This window comes from Dermochelys coriacea, chromosome 16, assembly GCF_009764565.3.
Source record: "Dermochelys coriacea isolate rDerCor1 chromosome 16, rDerCor1.pri.v4, whole genome shotgun sequence".
Lineage (NCBI taxonomy): Eukaryota > Metazoa > Chordata > Testudines > Dermochelyidae > Dermochelys > Dermochelys coriacea.
In genome coordinates, this window is record NC_050083.1 from 13,109,845 (window position 1) to 13,127,316 (window position 17,472).

Consider the following 17,472-nt stretch of genomic DNA (forward strand, 5'->3'; position numbering starts at 1 on the left):
AGAACTTTGGCTTGTGGTTTTGGCTAGTAGGCTAGAGAAGAAATATCCCTGCTGAAGGCTAATGGGAACATGTAGATGTTGCTTTTTCAACCCTCCATCTACAGGGATAGACTTTACCAGTAAAGGATTGTGCTTGTTCTGAAGACGGGATCTGGGCATAACCAGAGAGGAGTCCCCATTAAATCAAGATTGGCTGAAGTGCTCAAGGAGTTACTTAGGTAAGAGCTTTAATATATGTACTTGTGTGGAAGAAAAACAGCCTACCTTGATCTTAGCTCATCCATTCCCACAGTAAGGTATAACTACTGCTTAATCTCTTGCAAAGGGAAATTGACCCACACTACCAATTATCTCCTTCTAACTTTAAAGCCAGTTTAAGGCAAGATACGTGCTATACGGTGCCTTGTTTAAACAGCCATTGTCTGCTCACATTTGGCCCAAAATGTGTGTGTAAAAACTTTTACAAAATGTCAAGACTGGCATGTTTCCATGATTTTTTTTACATTCTAACGGAGATTAAAAGGTACAGCATAGTGCTACTGCAGGAGAACTAGATGACTCTATGCTGAGGGTTAAACGTGAAAAATGTATAGAGAACACCAAAAACTAGTTTTAATCTTTTAATGATTTAAATTTGACACAGTTAAGAGCATTTAAAAATGTAAACTGCAAATATCTTTCAATGGTAGCCTAGACATTTTTTGAAACTTCACCATCCCATCAAAAATATCTAACTTGTGTGTATTCAGTTATTTTTTCCATGTGATAGAGCCAACATAGCTAGGTGTGAAGTGAACTCTAGTCTGACAGATACTTCATCAACAGAACTAAATTCACCATTGAGAGGATTCTGCAATTAGATGTACAATCCAGAAAGACCCCATCTTGACATTCACATACCATAGTGCTGATAGTGTGTTCTGCCCTGTGCAAGACACAGCCCCAAGGAACCTGCAATGTTTTTCTGGTGTCCGACACAAACATAGACCCTCCTGCTGTCTGAGTTGCTTTTTCAGAGTATAACAGTATTCTAAGAGCGCTTACCTACCTTGACACCTGAGTGCAATCTGCCAATGTGATACCCATCTATTTGGCTCTTGTGTCAAGTGCTAACCCCTGAGTAACGAAAGATACTAAGGCACCAAATAAGTAAGAGTCTTTACAAAACCTGATTATTAGAAATATTTTCAGGACGAAGATTCAATGCAGAGGGCTCTCCTTTTTTGAGGCTGGGGACTGACGCATGATCTTTGCAATGCCATATAAGAACTTGTAATTAAACAGGTTCATTTCACTGTCCATGCTGCTTAAACTGAAGAAATTAATGTCATCTTAAATAAAAATGGAAATCTTCCCAGTATCTTTAATACAGTACCTGCACCTACTTTAATACTTTAAAAATAAAGAGGAGACTTTCTCCTTTTGAGTTAAAAAGTAAAATAAGTTGAAAACCTTACAGTAGTAAATATGATAGTGAGGAAAACAACATTAAGACATGGATTTAGCAGTACTATTACCAGCAGGGCAAGGAAATGAGGATTCTGGCTCCAGCCCACTGTTACCAGTTAAAAACCATCTCAGGGCATACAGAAATATCTCCTTCACTGCCACTCACCCATTTACTATTTTAATTTAAGAATATATAATTGGAACAATATTGAGGGAGGCTTTTCCCAAGCAAGCTATAGGTGAGTTAGAGCTGAATAAGTGAGATGCACAAATAATGCAGTTGACAAATGTTATTTTTCTGTTCAAGAACGGTTTAAATCTGAAGTCTATATTCACTGAAAACTCATGAATTTCTGTATCGAATAACTGAGTCTATAGTCTGTTTTAAATGTGCATTTCATTGTTTAAGTCAATGGTATTGTTTTGTTGACTTGTATCTAAGTAGCCACCCCATCACAAAGCATACGTTTAACAGTTCAAAACCTGAATTTGGTGCATAACAGCTTTTTCTCAGGTATATTAGCAGTTGTAAAGCTCAAATCTTGGTGGAAGGCATGAATCTCCTGAATGCAGTCAAACTGAGGTTTGCTTTTCATTGTCCAAATATTCATTCAAAACTTTCCACTATTTTCCCACTAAGGCACATCGGTCCCGACAGTAAGAATTATCATGAAGAAAGGCCACATTGCCTAAGCTGATTCTGGCCTGACTTATCAATAATGAACTTTTTCTTTCTGCTGCTATTCCCTAGAGTGGATGTGGCACCAACTGAGGAGGGGAGACTGAGGAAATAAGTGAAAGCAGCTATTCAGGAAGTCCCTGCATTTGCCTCGAGGTTTGATGAATATGATTAGCAAAAAGAGGTAAAGACTAGCATGCATATTCACTCAGACCAGAAATCATCCGTTCCTTGCTGCCCAGAACCAAGTCGTCCCCTTTTAATAGAAGTTATTTTACTTGGATATGAAGAATCATCATAGAGCCATGCTGTCACTTATTCTTGTAAGCAGACTTGCTCCTGCAGATGTGATAGTTGTACAAGTTGCATGGTTCATTATAGACTAAATTCCCCCTCCACTGAAGCATTAGGAAATGGGTTAAACACAAGTGCTTTCTCTAATAAATCACAGAGGTTGTTTTTAAGAGTCCTACTCTAAATTCCTTTCTTAAAGCCCTTAGCACAGATGCACCATGACAAGCAGCCTCTTTCAACAAGAGGACCTGCATTTCAGCTCACACTGTAGTTGTACTTTTCCCTCTTGTAATCAAAATTGGATTACATCATTAAATCCTGGCTGAGTTTACATTCTATAATTAAACAGGGTCCCTATCCTCCTGAAAGTATATTTTCTCCCACGTAACGAGGCGGCAGGCACAGAAGAATCTCCAGAGGTTGAGAATGACACCTTGGTCAAAGGGATTCTCTGATTCACAGTGTCGGAGGTAGGAGATGCGATGGTGTGACATGAACTCCCAGGTGGTTGTGTTACATGAGACCAAGTACAAGTGTGAAACCAGTAGCAGCATCACTACAATGGTGAATATGGCTATCACAAGGAAGGACAGGAGAAGGAAGATGTTGTGCTGCAGCCACTCCCAAGACTGTTCGAAGTAAAGGCCTGACCTTTCAATTAAAAGAGAAACATGGCTAAAATCACACTGGGTTAGATTATACAAATCAGCTTGATTTACAAATACTGCACTCCTGATTTGCATGCTGATAATATTTCTGCAGTGTTTTACAGCTTCAAAGCATTGTACAAACTTTGACAGCAGCTGTAGCACCAAGACTCAAAACAAAGCTAAGTTCTAAATACACTGGAACAGAGATTGGAAAAAGATCTTGGACATCTATATCTCTACAAATTAAGTTCTCCTGACAATTAGTGTCCACAGGCACTGCCCAAGAAGAGCTGCATGAGAACAAAGCCAGGATACACTCATAGAAGATAGGTTATGGGGAGTTTCACTTGCCTGCCATTTAAAAATATAGGTTGCACAATAATTGAGGGAAAGTTAAACAGTGACCAACAATGCAAAATTACTTTATATTCATTTAGTTTAAGCTTAAAGCTAAGCCCTATGGACTGCTACAACCCAAAATATCAAATTGCATAACTAATCACCTCATTTCTGTCAACTGAATCAACAGTACATCACTGTTGAAAGTCCCACAGTGTTCGTACAAAGTGGAAAGAATGGCAGCTGACTTTAAATGGAATATATCTACTGCCAGATGCCAAAGCCTGCTCCCCTCTTTTTCCAAGAGTTTTGATGTTGCTGTTACCTCTGGAAAAGCCAAGGTTGTATTGCAAGTGAGACTAATGCCCCGATAAACGAGGGGCAGAGTCTGTCCTATATCTCTGGTTTTAAGTGCTGTAGCTCAGGTAACTATTTGACAATTTAAGTCAAATCACATTTCCAGCTTTTTAAATGATTCCCCCATTCTAGAATTGCCTTGTCCATTTGCTCCCACTGCCTGAATGGACTCAGGCTTTTTAAGCGTTAAGGCAATTGTTCTCAACCAGGGGTATGTATACTCCTGGGGGTACATCAACGCATCTAGATATTTGCCTAGTTTTACAACAGGCTACGTAAAAAGCACTAGTGAAGTCAGTACAAACTAAAATTTCATACAGACAATGACTTGTTTATACTACATTATACACTGACGTGTAAGTACAATATTTATATTCCAGTTGACTTATTTTATAAGTATATAGTAAAAATGAGAAAAGTAATTTTTCAGTAATAGTGTGTTGTGACACTTGTAGTTTTATGTCTGATATTGTAAGCAAGTAGTTTAAGTGAAGTGAAACTTGAAGGTATGCAAGGCAAATCAGACTCCTGAAAGGAGTACAGGAGTCTGGAAAGGTTGAGAGCCATTGTTTTAAGGAACACCACACCCTCTTGCTTAAGTGGATATGTTAATCCTCAGTGGCAATAATCAGAGTGGTGCTGTGAGGAAAGCTGGTTACAGTGTACAGGCAAGGAGAGAACATACCAGGTTAACTCCAGCCATTGCTATCTTGCTCTACATTCAGCAGGATTTTGGAAGGTCCAGCTCTTATCAAAACTCTCCAAGACCTCAAAGACAAACTGTCCCTGCCAGAGGCTGCCACTTAAAGTTCTTACCATGCAACATGAAAGGCCCACAAGAGAACCACAAGCTGCACAGCCAGGTAGATTATAAAGAGTGGATGATTCCTCTCTCCTACGCAGTTCTCAATCCAGGGACAGTGATGGTCATAACGACGTACACAGTGCCGACACAGCTGGCAGTGCTTGGCTCGCATTGGTTGCTGTGGAATAAGCAGATACTAAGAATAATCTTCCCCTATCCAATGCCCTATTTCATAGAAAATAGCTGGGAAGTCATCCAGGCCAATCCTCCTGCAAAGTGAGACAGTTCCCTCTATTCTCCCTTCAAAAACAATTATTTTAATACTTGTATAATGCCTTACAAAGAAAATCATCCCCCTTTTACAGATGGGAAAACTGAGATTAAATGACTTACCCATGGCCAGTACTTTGCTATAAAACTTTCCTTAACTAGCTACAGAATAAAGCTGCAAACATAGAAGGAAAGGTATTAGCTGAAACAAGAGCTCAGTACAGTGAACTGTGGATATTTAAGAAAAAGGTGACCAAAGTCTGACAGTGAAAAACTAGGGCACCTGCCCTTCAAGGGAATGTTTTGAGTGTGTATAAGAAAAAGGTTTTTGTGTTTTTTTTTTTTTTTTGTCTTCAGGGGCACGTGGATGAAAGGGTAGGAGAGAAGTATCCACTCCTCTCCTGATATTGGGAGGAGGGCTGGTCCAAGGACTAATGGGGAGGCATAGTTGGGGAAGGGATGATAACAGGTGACATGCCCCCTTATTGAGGTACACATATGGTCTGCCAGTCTTATTTAGTTCAACAACAAGCTGGCTGATAGCTCTTTCTGCTGGTCCGTTGTCAGGTATTTACAGAAGCTGGAACAACCCTGGATTGTATAAAACTGACAGAGACTGCGACTGAAAACAGGCATTTCTGGGCTTCAGGGATGCATATTCAAGAACTAATTGGATGAAGGAGAAAGAGAGCAAACTATGCTTTTTACAGTTAAAACTAGCTTTTCTTTGCTCCTAAGCATCTAAACAAGCTCATACCTGCCAGAAATCTGCTCATGCTACACATTCCACCCAGATGAACTCTACCTTTTCAGTTGAAAGTGTCTTAGTAAAGTCAAGTCTTTGAAGATTTAGTGAGGCCTTAGTTGACATGGCAACAAGGAGGCAGGAAGCAGGGTTTTCCCCAATGTGGAGTAAGAAGAGAACAGTACTTTTTGTGAACTGCCAAGAATATTTGTATTAATCTTGAAAATTAACAGTTTCCCATTTAAAAATGTTTAGCTACACACTCTGCTTGAGTCACCTTTCATCTCAGGATTGTACCTGAATCCAAGTTTCTAATTCTGTCTGCTCCTTGGCTTTTCAACCAAGATAATACTGTAAGTTTACAAGAAATGAGTGATGCCTCCAGCCAGTTCAACAGGTGAGTGATGGCTAAGCATAATAATGTGCTGGGCAATAACAAAAGATAAGTAGCCCAATGAGCACCAGCTCACCAAGCAGTTACCCCAGTTCCTTGACCAACTGCCGTACACACATACCTTCAGCATGCAGTATCCACAGCGCCGCAGCCAAACATTGCTTGGAAATTGAGGCATCATTACTCTTTGCTCTTCATTCATCCCTACCTACAAAAAGGTGATAAGAAAAAAAGAAGGGACCTAAGAATATTTTGATATGCCAAGCTAGGGGTGATTCCCAGTTTGTACATACCTCCACACACTAGCTCTCGTCAAGCTAGCATGAGTATAAATCAGGGGTAGGCAACCTATGGCAGGCATGTCGAAGGCGGTGCACAAGCTGATTTTCAGTTGCACTCACGCTGCCTGGGTCTTGGCCACCGAACCCAGGGGGCTCTGCTGCCGGCCTGGAGTCCTGGCCACCAGCCCGGGGCTCTGCAACTGGCCCCAGCCTGGGGCTGTGAGGGGTGCAGACAGGGACAAGAGGGGGCACAGCTCAGCACCCCAACCTTAAAAGTTGTTCCAGCGCCACTGTACTGGGATAATTTTAAGTCCTGATTTGCTGTTTACATCACTATCATGCCACGTGGAACAGCGCATTGCGTTTGACGTTGACATTAGAATATACATGCAGAAACAGGAATCAGAATTTTCTGACATATTTCAAGATTTCCAGCAATTTGGCCCAATGCTTCCTTTTATAATTAAACCTGAAAAGTTCAACGAACGCGACTTGGATTTGTCTGTATTTCAGTGGATGGGTGTTGAAGATTTTGAAATGCAGCTCATTCAGTTAAAAAGCTCAATTGTGGGCATCAAAGTTTAGAGATTTGCGGAGTGCACTTGAAGCTACTGAGAGAGATTATGGGGCATCTATTCTGACCTGCTGGACATCCGTGCCCATGTTTAACTGTTTGAAGAAGATTGAGTTTGCAATGCTTTCAGCATTTGGATCCACATACCTGTGTGAACAGATATTTTCACACATGAAATCTGTCCCTCTCGGAGCCAGTTAACAACTGGTCACTCAGAAGCCTGTGTGCAGCTTAAAGTATCCAAATACGTGCCAGACACTGGAAAACTCAGCAAGGAAAAGCAAGGGCAAGGATCACACTAAACTGAGGGGATCTGCATTTTAATTTTATTTTTAAATGAAGTTTCTTAAACATTTTAAAAACCTTATTTACTTGACATACAACAAAAGTTTAGTTATATATTTTAACAATTTTAGAAGGTATTACTGGCACGTGAAACCTTAAATTAGAGTGAATGAATGAAGACTTGGCACACCACTTCTGAAAGGCTGCCAACCCCTGGTATGAACAGTAGCACAGCCATAGAACACAAGCAGCAAAGACGCAGTTTAGCGGGGCAGAGTACAAACCCGCCCGAAACTGGTATTTGGCACGGCTGCTACCTATACTTGCAGTAACTCGATAAGAGCTAGCTCAAGTACATGTACGTGAGCTGGGAATCACACTTGTTGCTCATAGTGTAGACATCCTAAGGGCGAGCAGCAAGGTTGATTTGTACTCCAGATTCTGGAGAGAGGGATGTAAAGTATCTCAGCAGCCATTAGTCAGCTGTCTCTTTTTTATACAGTATTATAGTCACAACTCTCTCATGGTTTAGGAACATTAAACACAGAGAACAATTCCTTGAGAAGTACAGAAGCTGATAAGAGACAAAGGAGATAAACCCAACACAGTGTATGACAACCTCAGCAATGCAGGGAATCCCATGAAATCCTACTTAATACATTTGATACACACACATAACTGTTCAGAGAGTGGGGCTATTTTAGCCATTGACAACCAGACAGTGTGTGGAGACAGAATGAAACTTTGGCATGGAGCCACATAGGATACAAGTAGTAATAAGACTGCTCTATCTGCCTCAAAATACAAGGGAAATGCATTTGCAGTATAAGCAGTGCTAGTTGTTATATATACAGATCAAAATTCACTTAAGTTTTGGAAGATTAAAGCGATAATGGATATTAAATTGCTTGTACAAGGCAAGATAAGGTGTCCAAGCACATTAAAGAAGGATACATATAAAATACCTGGAGATATTGCCTTCTAATTAAAGCACTCATCTGATTTTTGTACAAATAGTTCAAGAGGGATACAGTAACAGAACAATTACCTTGTTCAATAAATACCGTTGTAAGGAGTACTTTCCTTCCAGCTTGCACCTCTTTCCTGGTTTTCATATGCACAGCAATTGGCAGTAGTGAGGGAATATAAGGCAGCTATCTCTTCTTTTCAGTAAAACAAAGTGGGAGAGCACGCGAGTGTTAGGGGAAATTCAGAAAGGGGCATGGTGTGATTCCTGAGGCTCACTTTATAGAACCTAAACTCTGTGATCTCTTCTGCTTTTGTACACATTTTAAGAGTCCTCTATCCTAAATGTCAAGAAGTTTATATTGCATATTCTTATCTAGTATGTTGCAAAAAACCCCAAAATCTACAGGTTTTATAATCAGGAAGGTTGGTTCCCACTTTCCTTCATTCAGTCAACTATGATTCAGGCTAACAGAATGATTTACCTTCTCTTCTTCATCAGACTCAACAAAGCCTGGATCCATGAGAGACACTACAAAGTACAGCAAGACAGAGCATAGAACCAGTAAGACAAATATCAGTGGCTGCAGCAACTCTCCATGCTCTTCCTGCTTTCGCACATCTGAAAGAGTAAAGAGAAGGAGTAAGTCCATGTGAAATGTTTGGGGCAACAAGTTATTCTCCTTGTCCTTATTAGCTATAGGATTCAAAGTAGGGCTGAATTCCATATTAACCGTGGAAAGTATACCTCAACTGCTCAGGAAGTCGGGACCCATCACGGCTGTCTCCTCTGTAAGGGGAACTATTTACAGAGAGCCCTTACAACATACTTAAAAGATCAGCAAACAGCTTCCCATTGATTTGCAAGTCCTTCCCCAAACTCTGTCTGTACTTCAGTCTCTCTTCACCTTCTCCTGCTGTTCTGCAATGTGCTGTATAAAACTATTCTAGAATTATTATGATAGCTGCATTTCAAAAGTGTCCATCACTGCAGAATCTAGGTGCCAGAATAAGATTCAGGGTCATAAAGAATTCAGTAAAAACAGTATTTATATATGAAAAGATGAATAGTGATTATGTTAAGCATTATATTAATCAAATACCACAGAAAGTACTTTTTATTATAAACCATAGGTTTTCCATTATGCTGTGATTAGACTAGATTGTAAACTCCTTGGAGGAGTAGGCATCAGGTCTTCTCAAATGTCAAATACTAACCCTCCTTCACACCCTACAAACAATAAGAGTGAGGTTTCCCCCTCTATCTGAGTAGGACAGGGATCTAGTTGTATTGGGTAGGGATATAGCAGTTTCCTCTGCTCTCACTTCCCCAGCTTGGAGGTAATTTTTTTTCCTGCCAGATATGATGGTGCACTATTGCCAACTTCAAGTGTCCAAAAATCACAAGTCTGGCTCCATCAAAACATATTTTTAAAAATCTCTTATTTGAAGCTAATGAACAAGGGCGGCTTTCTGGTTTTTGAGTCTTCAGAGTTCATATTTTCATATTATTCTTCTAGCCCAGAGGTGGGCAAACTACGGCCTGCAGACCACATCCAGCCTGTGAGACCATCCTGCCTAGCTCCTGAGCTCCCGGCCCCTCCCCTGCTGTCCCCCCTCCCCTGCAGCCCACCAGTGTGGCTTGTGCCCGCCCATCTCCCAGGCTTTCCAACAAGCCTGTCCTGCTGCTCTGAGCGGCATGGTAAGGGGACAGGGGGAGGAGGAGGTCCCAGGGGGCAGTCAAGGGACAGGGGGCAGTCGGATGGGGCAGAGGTTCGGGGAGGGGGGTGGTCAGGAGACAGGGAGCAGGGGGGCTTAGATAAGGGGTGGGGTCCCGGCAGGTGGTTAGGGGTGGGGGGGTCCCAGGAGGGGGTGCTCAGGGGACAAGGAGTGGGGGGGGGTTGTGAGGGGGCAGATAGGGGCAGGGCCAGGCTGTTTGCGGAGGCACAGCCTTCCTTACTTGGCCCTCCATACTATTTCACAACCCTGATGTAGCCTTCAGGCCAAAAAGTTTGCCCACCCCTGTTCTAGACTATGAGGGCCAAACACTTTTTAAAAACGAAAGCTGTCTCACAATCGCCTGACTCCAGGCGATGGGGCTGTAAGAAAAGCAGCCAATAGCGCGAGCTTTCCACGAATAATAATGAATAATCCTGAGCTGGCAAAACTGGGTGAGCTGGAGAGGGACCCAAAAAAGCAAGTTCATGGCAGCAGCCAGCCCCCGCCGCCCCAGATGAGGCCGACTTCAGCCTGGGGTCCGAGGGGCTCATGTCCGGTGCTTAGGCAGCGGCTCTCCCCGGGCGCGGGGAAACCCGGGGCGGCCCGAGGCTGGCGGAGAGGAATGCCCCGGGTCTCACCTGTGCGGTGCAGGAAAAGGGCCAGAACGACGCCCCAGCTGAGCCCCGTGTGCGCCGCCCTCCCCAGGTAGCCGCCGCCCCATCCGGCCCCCTGCCCCATCGCCGCAGCACAGGACGGGGGGCGGCGTCCGCGCCCCGGCTCCAAAGCCGGAAGGGCGGCCCCGGCCCAGCCGCGCCGGATCGCAGGGCGAGGAGCGAGGGCTGGCCGGGTGGTTGCCATGGCAGAGGGGGTGGGGCTCGAGCGGGAGGCCGCGGCGGGGGGTGGGGCGTAGCCCTTAAACCGCATTAACAGCTGTAAAGCCGCGGGGGCGGAACACGCCCGGGGGCGGCCCGGCCTCGCCTCGCCTCGCCTCGCCCACGACCTGCATTGATGCCTGCGGTGGAGGGGCTCCTTCCCTCGCGCTGTGTAAAAAAGGGCTGAGCATGGCCTGCAGATCGAGGGAAGTGATCGTTCCCCATCTCTTCCGCGCTGGTGAGGCCACATCTGGAGTACTGCCTCCAGCTTTGAGCCCCCCCACTACAGAAAGGATGTGGACAAATTGGAGAGAGTCCAGTGGAGGGCAATGAAAATGATCAGAGGGCTGGGGCAGGTGACTTATGAGGACAGGGTGAGGGAACTGGGCTTGTTTCCGCTGCGACTGCAGATGAGGAGAGTGAGGGGGGGGATTTGGTAGCAGCCTTCAACTACCTGAAGGGGGGTTCCAAAGAGGATGGATTTCAGATTAGCAGCCATGTTAGTCTGTATTCGCAAAAAGAAAAGGAGTACTTGTGGCACCTTAGAGACTAACAAATTTATTAGAGCATAAGCTTTCATCCGACAAAAGCTTATGCTCTAATAAAAGAGGATGGAGCGAGGCTGTTCTCAGTGGTAGCAGATGACAGAACAAGGAGCAACAGTCTCAAGTTGTAATGCGGAAGGTCTAGGTTGGATATTAGGAAACACTATTTCACTAGGAGGGTGGTGAAGCACTGGAGTGGGTTACCTAGGGAGGTGGTGCAATCTCCATCCATAGAAGTTTTTAAGGCCCGGCTTGACAAAGCCCTGGCTGGGATGATTTAGTTGGTGTTGGTCCTGCTTTGAGCAGGGGGTTGGACTAGATGACTTCCTGAGGTCTCTTCCAACCCTGATCTTCTATGATCTCAACCAAGGCTCTGCAAATGGATCTCAGGCCAGATCCCAGCACAATTAATGCTTTTTATTTAAGCAGGCATTATAGGAAGCAAAAAACGTAGGAAGCTATCACAAGATTCTGCTCTCTCCTGGCAATGGTGCTCATGAAGGTCAAATGTGCATTATAGCAACTTGCAGCAAGGACTGGGCATCATATACCCATAACTAGGGAGTCCCCCTAAAACTACCCACAGGGATGCTTGAAGCAAGGGAAACAGGATTTTCAAGACCCTGCAGCAGAGCATTTGGAGTGAAAAGTGTAGCTCTGTTTTGTGAGATGGTCTCTTAGGCAAAACCAATTGGAATATATGCAGATGTTATACCAGTTGCTATCCATTCATTCATGATAAATTAAACACAGACTGCACTGGGTCAGCCAGACATGAATTAGCTCAACTCAGGCAGTCAAATCAATACAAACAGAGCTTGTAAAATGCCTGCTACAGCTCATGTGTGAGGACCCAAAGCATTGTATGGGTTTTACAAGCAATGATCTGTCCCAACACCTTTTCACTTCTAGTGTAGACCAAGCCTTGCTGACAATGATTTTACACTGTCATTTTTTCCATCCATCACAGCTAGAAAAAAACAACAGAGGCTTGAAAGTACCATTCTTCTCCATGCACATTTTATCCTCCTCCACATGGCAAGCAGCTGATTCCTTCCTGTTATTGTTTGAGTATAAACCAGACTGTTTATTTTCCTTCCTTGGTTGTACATCAGCATTCTTGATTATTTCAGGCCATCTGTGGAGATATAGTGAGTCAGTGCTTTCTCCGCTGGTCCCTTGACAGTAAAGTGCAAACTGTTAAAGGTGGTCAGGGTTGACTATAAATAATTTATTTGGGACAGCAAAGCTGAAATGTTGAAAATGATATTTAGAATCTCTAGTTCATTCCCCATCATGTTTTAAGAACCTGAAAGCAAATCCAGTAATCTTTTTGTATTGGAGAAAGCCTTCCAGGGGTAAGACTGAGCCTGTACTAGTGCTTTGATGATGATATTAGTTAAAATTATGGAGGAACCATCATAAAAATATGTTTCTAACACTTTTGGTTGTGCAGCAAAGCTTCTCACAGTGACCCAGTGCAGTAGTCGGGCTCTTCTTCCAGATAGACAAGAGAGGTGGGAACTGCCTTCAGTTAATCTCAATGGGGTATTGATCTGAAGCCTAAGGATGGCAATTTTAAATAGCAACAACATTAACTATTTCACTGCTGATCCCTTTAGCAGACACGTTCATCTTCTGTGTGACTGCAGGGAGCGCCCCCTAGTCTGATGAAGGGAACTTATCTTTCACCTTTGTGACTTAAACTATACATTGAAACCCGTAGTGTGCTATTTACCTTGCCCTGCAGCTTTGAAATTGGTACAGAGTTTGAGGCTTTCATCTACCTTAAAGTTTCAAAACAAAAAAAATCACCAGATGGATAAAATTTGGACTTAATTCTAGAAACTATCCTATATTGAATTGGACATGAGTGCGCCAGGGTTCTTACAGTATAAAATCTAGATTCTGATGGCATCTACTCAACTTGGAATTTTACACAAACCACATCACAGCTGGTAGAGCGCCTCTCTCAGTACATACTGAATCACTGCACTACTACATTTCCAGCTCCCTAGGGACAGTTCAGATTCATACTGTTCCCCCTTCTCACCCTGCCTATCCAGGGCCTGCTGAGAACCTGGCACTCCCACTGAATTCAATGGGAGACGAGTGTACTCAGGAGCTTGCAGGATTGGGTCCTTTAAGGAGAAAGTCACAGTGGCACTAAAGCAGTGTAAGAGAGTCCTTCCCACAGTCAGCTTCCCCACTCAATATAGTTATGCCCATGAATACTGGGCATATCCACTGCAGATAAGCCTGGTGACACTCTGCCAAGCAATCTGTATTACTGAATATTGTTGTGATTTTCCCATCCACCTCACTTCATAACAATAGTCTTCTTCCCCCACCTGCTCCCAGTGACAAAAAAACATCATATCCCTTTGGAGTCATGAAAGCAAAAAGTAACTGAACTGGATCAACACACAGCAGTTCCTTCCATGTTTAATTAGACACATAAACCATATTCACAGACAAAGAAGCAAGAGATTGTTAAGCACTAGGTTTAATACAGAACAGGTATCCCTATGGAAACAACGGAAAAGTTAATTCAATCAGAATTGTAAGGAAGCAACAGATATGCATTTTAATTTAATTAATTAATTAGCTTGGTTTCACCATGTACACGTGTTCAAACCAGACCTCTCAACATCAGGCTGATCAATGGACACAGTGAAAGCAGAAGTTGCTTAATACAACAGAAACTTTTTTAAACAAGGAAAAAATATTTGGTTAATTGTTAGCCTTATTTAAAACATTTATTTTTCTTTTTTTACAAGGAAAAATGACAGACAGTCTCTCTCAGTGACAGGTATTTGGAGTTAGAATTCAATCTGTAAGAGAGGTGTTTGCAGCAGGAATTTTTCCATCTTTACTTAAAAGCGCTGCCTTCCTAGCCAGCCCCCAATCTTGCTTTCCATCCATCACTGATAAAACCATTATTCCTCTTGTTTTATACACTTTGGTTGTCTTGGAGACAAGTGGTTCCTACTACTTTGAAGTCTATCTTTTCCAGCACAAGCCATCATTTAGCATCTCTTTGAGAAAACCCTTTTGCATCATTCCAGAGGCCACATATTTTCTTTGAAATTGAATCTTAATCCAGTGTCCACAGCCTGGTGGCTGCTGCCTCACCCCCACAGTAATTATCTTCCTGAGGGGAAAGTGCAGCACAACCAGTTCTGAAACTGCCTTAAGTGAGGCTCCACTAATTGGATCGGAAGGGCTTCATATAGAAAAGTGAGGTCAGCAACCCTCCTTACACTCACTTCCCTAGAAAGAGAGACAAACAAGTGACCCAACAAGATGCCTAATCCAGGCAACAGGAGTTAAAAAACAACCCTCTTTTGCCTGTGTGTTCACTGCACCACCACCAGGTGCTAGGATGTACATACCCTAATCTTCAGGGCTGGGTGTGCTTCAGCACAGGAACCAGAGTGCTCAGTTCCCAGGATGGAAGTAGTTAGGCCAGTAGAGGGTCTGGAATAGTTAGAGTTATTATGTGAATGGGGAAGATGAACTATCGGTAGTGTTAAGTGTTCATGGTCTCAGATGATCAGTGCTGCACCTGTCTTCTTAGCCCTGTACAAATTAACTATTCTTGTGCTATTAGGTGTTGCTAGTTAAGGCTACACATCTTGATGGGCCAATACGTAGAGGCTATTGCTCCTACAAGACTTGCTAAGGGCTGAACACCTACTGTAAAATGTCTTTCCTGTTGATTGCAATGGAAATGGAGGGCACTCAGCACTTTGGAGGCTCAAGGCTATGACATTGTCTCTGACAAGGGAGACCTCTAGCCAGGGTGCTGGTTACCTAAACTCCAGGTGGAGGGTCCCTTGTCAGTGCTGTCTTTGCTGAGAATCACTGATTTAAGCACTCATGTTTGCCCTGATGTTTAACATTCAGTGAAAATTGGGGTTGTGTAGAGGAAGGGGGTAAGCCTCAGCCTTGGGAGGATACTGTGAGAGGAGTCTCTCTGCCACATCGTTTAATTCTGTGTGCCTCAGAAGTCACTCTCCAGCTTTATTTCAATTGGCAGTGACAGTCCCTGTCTTAGTTTTCTGACTTGGCTCTGAGCAGTGCTACTCTGGTTAACTGAAATTTCCAGCTAAACAAAGGGGTGTGTATGTCCTCAGGGTTGCACTGAGGAAGCTTTATCCTGGTAGAGCAGGAAAGCCCAGTAGGATTTATCTGCATAGGCTAGCCAGCAAACTCGGGGCAGTCCTGAAAATTCAAACTCCCTCTTTTGTGAAGGGGCCAGGTGTTCCCAGAAACAGTCACAAAATCAGAATTGCACCGTGTTGTGTGCTCTGATGGGAGATAGCTGGTGATGGCAGGTCTGTCCCAGGATGGGCCCATGTATAATAATTACTTAGCACCTATTCACCTCCAAAAATGCTTTACTGTCATGGATTAAGCCTCACAGTGTCCCTAGGGAGCAGGCAAGTAAATAGTTATACCTACTGTTTTACAGATGGGGAAACTGAGGCACACAGAGTTCAATGACTAGCCTAAGGCTACAGAGACAGTACTAGAACACAGAAGTTCCTGGATCCCAGGCCTGTGCTCAGACAAAACCCTTCTCTCTCTTGTGCAAGTACCTGTCTTGTATAGATCCTGACTAGCTTATGGATATTGCCTCCCCTACTCCTCAGACATTTACAAACTGTATAGACAAGAAATCTCCTGTCAGATTAACCTGTGTGAACCTATTAGTCCTCACAAACACAGACTGACTTTGAAAAGATTTTGCTTACAGTTCAGTCTCAGGCCCATCTCCACACCCAAGAGGATCTTAGCAATCGTGCTAGGGTCTGTCTCTGAAGGGCTTTTCCTGAGTTAAGGCTCAGTTCTTGTTTTGGCATTTACTTCTCAAAGATGGAGTGACCTCTCATCAAAGGTTAGATGTGGAGGCATCAGACAAATTTAGTTCATCTCCTGCCCCCATCCTGCCTTCCCCCACACCAGCCTCTGCCCTGTCCTCATCCTGCCTTCCAATCTTCTTAAGTTATTTTAAAAGCTAGCCTAAGGGCTTGTATCCAGTGACTGTGTCAGCAACACTGGCAATAGCAGCAAGGATAAAACAATTCTAGCTAGGATGTTGGGGAAAGGAATGTGTACAGATGGATGATCAGAGGATAAGTTGTACATTAAAGAGCGTCAGTGAGCAAAGAGCAGATGAGACTGTTCCCTGACCAAGCTGGGCTCGTTAACACCATTCTCCACAAACCATGCCCCATATCTCCTTGGGCCTGGTGGAACAAGTGCCAAGCCAATGCAGATTGCAGTACAAGATCTCAGTCACATGTGGGAAGAAAGTGGTAGATGGCAAAGCTGAAGCAGGTGTTCCATCTCTCCCTGCATTCAGAAGTAGGTAGAGCAGATAAGTCGTAACAGGAAGGACAAGCCACACTGTGGGAAGCTATGAACTAGGAGCAGTGTTCAGCTGGATCCTCCTTAACTTTCCCATTGAGTTACTGATCCCTCTGGAGGTCATTTACCTCCATACAGTGACTGGCTTCTCAGGAAGCATGGGACATAATCAAACTGTGCAAAAACAGCAGCTTCCTGTAGATGTGTCCCGGAGCTGGTGGTCACACCTTTGTCCTCCAGGCTTCCACACCCACTTGTCAGATTAAAACCCTGGTTACAACACAGCAGACCCTGACACAATTCAGTCTCATAATAGATGGAAACAAGCCATGTTTTAACTGTGTTCCTAAAACACAGTGCTATCCTGCTAAAATCCAAGGCTAGACTATGATTAAAGCATCATTTGGTTCTGGCTACGCTGCAAGGCCAAATCCTGCATTAACCGTGGTTGGGAACTACCGAGCGGTATCAACTCCACCAACATAGCAGTTGTTAGTGCGCAGAGGGGACCCTATCAAGCTCCTTGTTGCTCTCACATCTGTGGTACTCCAAAAGATGGGCAGAACTGTAAGTGCTTTAGGCTATCTGCATTAGCCTCTGAGCACGGAATGGATAGTTACATAAACAAATGCTAAACCCATGCTCTCCATGGGCAGGGAGACAGATGAGCAATGTTTGTAGCTCCATCTAGTTCTGCATCTAACTGAAAGATTGACAAGCAAGAGCATGTACAAACACTTTGAAATCAGCTCCCTGTCCCAAAGCTTATTCAGATGCAAGTCCTTGGGGAGGTGGGAAAAGGGAAATACATTTTAAGCAAAGAACCTCAAAAGTACAATTTGTCAAGTTTTCCAAAACATATGAAAACAATC

The 17,472-nt window shown here is 43.6% G+C and overlaps 1 protein-coding gene across 2 annotated transcripts; it reads right to left on the reverse strand.

Moving 5' to 3' along the window:
• Window positions 1–605: 605 nt before the first annotated feature.
• On the reverse strand, window positions 606–10,686 carry ZDHHC12 (zinc finger DHHC-type palmitoyltransferase 12). Of its 2 annotated transcripts, none has more exons than XM_038375067.2 (5): window positions 10,446–10,686; window positions 8,574–8,710; window positions 6,104–6,190; window positions 4,585–4,751; window positions 606–3,073 (listed from the first exon to the last, which is right to left on the reverse strand). In XM_038375067.2, exons 1-5 carry the CDS (start codon window positions 10,663–10,665, stop codon window positions 2,764–2,766), a joined length of 921 nt encoding a protein of 306 aa, XP_038230995.1. In that variant the 5' UTR covers window positions 10,666–10,686; the 3' UTR covers window positions 606–2,763. The 2 variants fall into 2 exon arrangements, with proteins under 2 accessions (XP_038230995.1, XP_043354810.1); XM_043498875.1 differs by having other exon boundaries at window positions 10,163–10,610.
• Between the last annotated feature and the right edge of the window lie 6,786 nt (window positions 10,687–17,472).